At 34.5% G+C, this 6,541-nt stretch overlaps 1 protein-coding gene across 2 annotated transcripts; it reads right to left on the reverse strand.

Moving 5' to 3' along the window:
• Nucleotides 1–465: 465 nt before the first annotated feature.
• Nucleotides 466–6,154, reverse strand: LOC130956427 (ultraviolet-B receptor UVR8-like). 2 transcript variants are annotated; one of them, XM_057883465.1, is made up of 10 exons: nt 5,858–6,154; nt 5,669–5,779; nt 5,351–5,411; nt 4,907–5,025; nt 4,470–4,555; nt 4,122–4,323; nt 2,971–3,024; nt 2,352–2,465; nt 1,047–1,124; nt 466–856 (listed from the first exon to the last, which is right to left on the reverse strand). In XM_057883465.1, exons 1-10 carry the CDS (start codon nt 6,029–6,031, stop codon nt 653–655), a joined length of 1,203 nt encoding a protein of 400 aa, XP_057739448.1. In that variant the 5' UTR covers nt 6,032–6,154; the 3' UTR covers nt 466–652. The 2 variants fall into 2 exon arrangements, with proteins under 2 accessions (XP_057739448.1, XP_057739449.1); XM_057883466.1 differs by having other exon boundaries at nt 1,047–1,103; nt 5,858–6,153.
• Nucleotides 6,155–6,541: the final 387 nt, after the last annotated feature.

Here is a 6,541-nt window from a genome sequence, read left to right on the forward strand (position 1 = left end):
CTATTATGAGGATGTGATACTTGCATTGCGCCCATCTCTCTCTCTCCCATTCTTTTAAGTGTCAATACACTAAAAAACCCCATTTTTCACAAACGCAACAACAAAAATAAGCGGACACAACAATGGGTACAATTTATTGACCACCATACTAAAACTCGTAGAAACTAACATTTGTATCCAAACTTATATATGGGCATAAAAATGTTTTGAATGTCATACTTCTTGCTATCCACATGATTCACTATTGATGTGGCTCCACTTTTGCAATAAACTTAGGATTCCTTTGTATGTCTTAAACAGAAAACAATGGGTGAAGTACTCTTTTTCCCTTAAAGTTTGAGACAAATGTCAATTTTGTCCTGAACTTTGAAGAAAACTCTCCAAAATTTAATAATAAAACATGAATCCACTTAAAACTTTTTGAGAAGAAATTGACACTCGACCCAAACATTAGAGACTAAATCGGTACTTAAGCCTTGAAACATTTTATTTGCAGCATTAGAGTGAGGAAACAGCGATTGCATAGGGTGCCAAACTTAGTTCAATTAGCTTATGCCAAGACTTCCCATTTGTTCATTGTGTGTGTATGAAAACCAAAGCCTGAATTCCAAATCAGCCAGTAGCCTAACCTTTTTTCCATTTTATTTATAAATCAGTCTCTAGATTCATCTACTTCCCAATCCACTATTGCCAAAGTATGGCGGCCACCACAAGCAACGAGTTTCGCAATCCATTGTCCCTCAGTCACATTGTCATTGGAACTATGAGGAGGAGGGATGTTGATAGGTACCTCCATTGGCTGACCGGTAGTAACTTTCCTCCCATATCCAAGGCGGCCGTGGTCACCTCTACCAAACTGCCAATAGGTTTAAATCCCATTAACATTAGGACTTAAGCTTTCGAATGTAGCATAATTATCTTCCAGTGAAATTGAATTTCGACAGAAATAAGGTTTACAATCAAGGTAGTGAAGCCGTGATTTGGGTACACTATCAATTTGTCAAATCATGGAAAGACAATTAAGATGGTATTAAAAGAATACTTACCGAAAATATGCGTCCATCCCGAGTTAATGCAACCGAATGAGTACCTCCACAGGACACCTGACCAAAACCAAGAAACTTCTAAAACTAATTATTTAATTTGATTAATCCTTTTTATCAAAATTTTAAAAGCTGCTTCTATCATTCCATTTTGTTCTTTTTGTTTCCTATTCACATGGCAGAAATCATGTTGTAAGAGAGAACATATTCATTTTCCAAAAGGTTTATATATTACAAACAAAATAAAAAATTTACAGCCTCAAAATTCAAACAGATGGACAAATACACAAAAATCAAATTATGTAGGTAATCGACTCCTGGTGTACAGGATTAAATTATGTTCCTGGATTTGATCCTCTTTGATTTCTACAAATTAGAATAGCCTTTCTTTCCTGGTTATAGCGATTTAATACTATGTCAGATTTCAAGAGGAGTTTATTTTCCTTCTATTGTTAAAAAATAGATTATTTACAACTGTAGACCTATCTCTATATATGCTATTGTTCATAGTTTATGATGACAATGTCATCATAAGTCTAAAGAAGCTGCTTTCTAAGGATTTGAAGTTACGGACCTAGGAAAACTCAAGTACTTCTTAGGTATAAGTAGCCCCACTGAAGTAATGGAATCCAAGTACTTATTGAACGAAACAGGAATCTAGGGTGTAATTGTGTAAACCAGCTAACAACCAAATGACGGCTACAAGGAAAACAGAAGTGCGGGAACGAAGTAGAAAACTGAAGGAAGTGTGGCAAGTCATCATATTACAAAGTCCACTAAAAAAGCCACGAGGTCAGTCAATCAAATTCTTTATTACCAGAAAGGAACAAAGAGATCCCTATTTTGCAAATAATAATAATATTATCAGATAAATAAATAAACAAATAAGAATATATACACACATATACACATACATACAGAACAGGTGGGGTCTGTGACTGATTAAAAGTTTGTTACTAGATATTGCTCTAAGGGGAGTTCTAGTAATACAGTTCGGAATTAATGGAGTAAATTGTATTCCGTGATTTGATCCAATTTGAATTTTATGGGTTGGGGTAGGCTTTCTCTCCTAGTTTATAGAGATTTTACACCGAGTTAGCATCCACCAGGTGGTTACTTTCCGCCTATTGTAAAGGAATAAGATGTATCATGTATGACTATAGACTATCTTTATACATACAGAATCAATGAGTAATTGTGACCGTTTGACTATTGTTGTTAGTTTTGTTTCCTAGACACCATCAGTTCCCCATCCTTCAGAAAAAGAAATCCAAAGAAAACATGGTATACAGATTGCATAGATAGTACCTGAATTATATCTTCCCCGGCTAAAAGTTGAACCTTCTGGGGTAGCATTTTACTGCTCTTGTCACTATCACCAAATCCAAGCCTGCCATGTTCCCCCCTTCCCCAGCCATATACCTGGAATGGAAAGAGGAATACATACAACTTTTTAGCTAACTCTGAAAAATCTAGCTAGTTCAAAACAATGATACAAAATCTTTGGCATTTCTGATCCCATGCATACTCTAAGAAATACAGTTATACAGTTATCTTCATCGACTGCTTACAACCCATTCTTTTATGAGACTATTTATGTTTTATCAAGACTGGATAAACTAATACAGTACCACACAACATGATTTATCAATAGTTTGGTAATATTGCAATTAAGATATTCTATAAGCTTGTCAAATAAACGTTCCTTTGACAAATGTCAGATAAGTAACTCAGGTTTCAAGATGAAGGATTACCCCTTATTAGCCTTAGAAAAATAGTGTATTTTTTATTCCTACTATAGCTACTATTTTTAGAAAAAGAAAGAGGAACATCAAACAAATTAAAAAAGTGTTAAACAGGTATAAATATTTTATGAAGGATTTACTGATATTCAAATATTAGAACTCAGATAAACTGTAATGTCTACCTCTCCCTCATCTGTCAATGCAGTAGAATGCCATCCACCAGCTGCAATATCTACCTACAATTCCAAACAGATTAAGAAAAAAATCAAATTAAGTTGAAGTTATTTCTCCTTAAAAAGAAAAATAAGAACTATGACACTCATATTCATCAAACCATTCAATCATTACAACATTATACTTTGATTGCTTTAAGAGTCCAGGCCTATATATATATATATATATACATATATCAAAATAGACCAGAAGCCACTAAAAAGGGGGATGTAAAGTCCAGTTATTAATGTGGAGAGAGCTATTTCTATGATGGGCTTGTCCCCAAAATTCCAAACACTAGATTGGCAATCAATTTTGGCCGTCATTAACAAGATACATCTAATTATTTTACTTTTCACAGCTATGTCTCTATATTTTGACTTTTCTTTAAAGCATTCTGTTCAAATTTTCAACAACTAATCCTTAAACAAAGTCGTCATACCACTGGCATTTAACCATTCAAATGAACTTGGATATCTAAGATTAAAATGAAGTTATTTGTAAACAAAGCTAGTGCTCAATAGATCTACTGATATGTCATATGTTTTACTTGTTTATAACCATGAAATCCTCATTTCCCTCTTTAATCTTGACCTCAGCTAATTATTCATAACCATATGGTATTGGTGAGCTGTCATTTGTTCCTATATTACTATGTTTGATGCCATATTGGTTAATTCTTGGTCATATTTTGTCCATAGTAAACAGCTGAAAAATAATAAACCACAAAAGAACCTCTTTTTTTTTCATACATCTTGTCATAGCAGAAAAAAAAGATCTTCAAATGGAATTTACTGTCATGAACATATAATACCAACACAAAAGAAGACATGTATCAAAATAACCAAACAGAATGAGCAGGCTATCGGATGATATAACAGTTTCTGAGAATACAACCCTCTAAAGATTAGTTTATTATCTTCTGCTCAGACATTACAAGAATGCATTCTAGTGTCTCTTACTTCAAAAATTAATAGAACAATTCCATAAACCATCTTGGATTTTTAAATTCAAGTTCAAGCATAAACTCTGTCGGGTAGTAACAGAAAAAATTATTATCCAGCCTTAAGATATAAAAGAAACTGGAATAAACAACATAGTCTCACAGAATGATACCAACCAGATTAAGTCCAGAAAGCCCCTGGACAGGAATAGGTTGTGACCTTGGCTGGGTATCTCCAGTTCCAAGTTGTCCATATTCATTATTACCCCATGCCCATAAAGTTCCATCCTCTTGAAGAGCTAGATTATGAAATGCCCCGACCGCAATGTGCCTCACATTTTCTAGACCTTGTACCCGAACAGGGACTGAGATCTGTTTTCTATAGGACGAATACAAATATTTAGAAGGTAGCAGTCATTAGAAAGTATTTGATTATCTAAGAGAAACATTGAGTTTAATATGTAAATCAGTTTCATACTTAAAACAAAATATAAAAGTAGTCATTCAAGCTCAACTAGTTTTTACATGTCACCAGGAGGCCATGGTTGACCCCATGTCCAAACATGACCTTCACGTGTAAGTACCACTGAGTGAGTTCCTCCTGCAGCAACCTACATCTCATACAATTAGAAAACACGAAATAGCGATATAACATAAGTTGAAATGCCAAATACACAGATTATTTGGTTGTTCTCATTAAGATAGTAATGTGGAAATTCCAACACAATCAACAATTTGAGGACTATATCGACACACAACAGAAAACAATCAGATGCGCTAGGGTGGTATTTTGATCACCTATGCTAAAATTGAGTGATAGCGCACAATGTATAGAATAAACAAATTAATAACGAGATTTTTCATATTTCTAGAGATAAAACCCATCATACCATCGAAAATAAGGTGAGCTGATAGGCTATAAACCACTTGTTCTAGCACTGCATATCAACATAATGAGTTACCTGGCGAACAACAAGCTTATGAGCACAACGTTGGGGGATCACTATATCTCTCCTCAAAGGTCTACCAGTGTCATCCTTGCGCTCAGGTTCTTCACCACACTGTCCATATTCATTTCCACCTGAAAACAATTGGATTTGCTCTTTACATTTATCCCATGCTTTAAACTATTTACGCACCTTAATTTTGTCTGAAAATCCGTCCAAGTCACAAACAGACAAGAACAAACAATAAAAACAAGAAATAAAATGCAAAATATAATGCAGAGAGAAACAGAGGTATGCTATCCAAGTACACCCTACAACCATTTAAACAACATTTCCTCTTTCTGCAATTCAAAATCTGAGATAATCGCCATAATCACAATCCACTATACATTTCTTGTATGAAGCAAGTATGAAAAACCAAAAGATCAAATGCAAAGATCAAAACTTAGTAAGAAATACCCCATGCATAAGCTCTGCCTTGATCATCAACAGCCAAACAGTGCCATCCACCAATAGCAGCCTACAAAGAAAGAAAACAAATTTAAACCAAAACGCCATATCTTGGTCATCAATTCATGGTGACTACTCTCCGAAGATGTTAGTAGAGAACGTCAGACAGCAATTTAGTCAAACATGCCAAACCATCTATCCATTCTCACCTATCATCTCAATTCATACATGGCAAATACAAAAACAACTCAGCAAAACAAAATTACAGAAGCATCAATACTAACTAAAGCTATCATCATTTCACTAGAAGCAGAATCAGCAGGGTACCTGAACAATTTTAACATTGGCGAGTGCCTTGACCTGGCTAGGAATGTTCTCGGTCTTGGTCTCAGGAGGGTGTCCAAGTGTTCCCCTTTGGTTCCAACCCCATGTGAACAACTACAAATCCCAAAAGAATAAATAACAATGATTCAATGCCAGAAAAGGAAAGAGCGTTAGTAAGAGAAATGCGGAAACCTTGCCGTCGTCGCAGATGGCGAGGGAGTTTCTGCTGCCGGCGACGACGGAGCGGACTCGTTGGTGGTCGAGGGCTTTGACGACGCAGACCCACTCCTTCTCCTCGTTGTTGCCGATTCCTAATTGACCGTCTTCTCCAGAGCCCCAAGCAATGATGTGGGAATTGGAATCCATTGGAATGCTTGATGTTGAAGCACTCTTCAGTCTTCAGTGCTGAGTAACGAGTAGTAGTAGGGTTTAATCCAACATTTGCACAAATTAGCAGAAATTGCAAAATGAGGGTTTGCATTCTAGAAAATTGCGCATATGATCTTATCATGGTTTAAGGGTGTGTTTAGATTAGAGTTTCCAAACATATTTTGGATAAAAATAATTCTTAATTTTTGGGTTTTTTTAATGTACTTTTAGCTATTTATCTACCAACTTTATCGTTGTATACATGTTATTATATTATTTATGGAATTCTTATGATTTCTATTTATATAAGTTCTTTTTCTATTATTTTTATTTTTATTTTTTTGTTAACTATTTGTTTGATATTATACACTTTTATAATTATAATTTTTGTGTATTATTTTTGTTATTTATTTTTTTATAATATAATTTATTGATCCTATTAGGTAAAGTAAATTAAACAAAAAATTATAAGTAAATAATAATAATAGTAAAAAATTACAACGTAAA

This window comes from Arachis stenosperma, chromosome 10 (genome assembly GCF_014773155.1).
Source record: "Arachis stenosperma cultivar V10309 chromosome 10, arast.V10309.gnm1.PFL2, whole genome shotgun sequence".
Taxonomy (NCBI): Eukaryota; Viridiplantae; Streptophyta; class Magnoliopsida; order Fabales; family Fabaceae; genus Arachis; species Arachis stenosperma.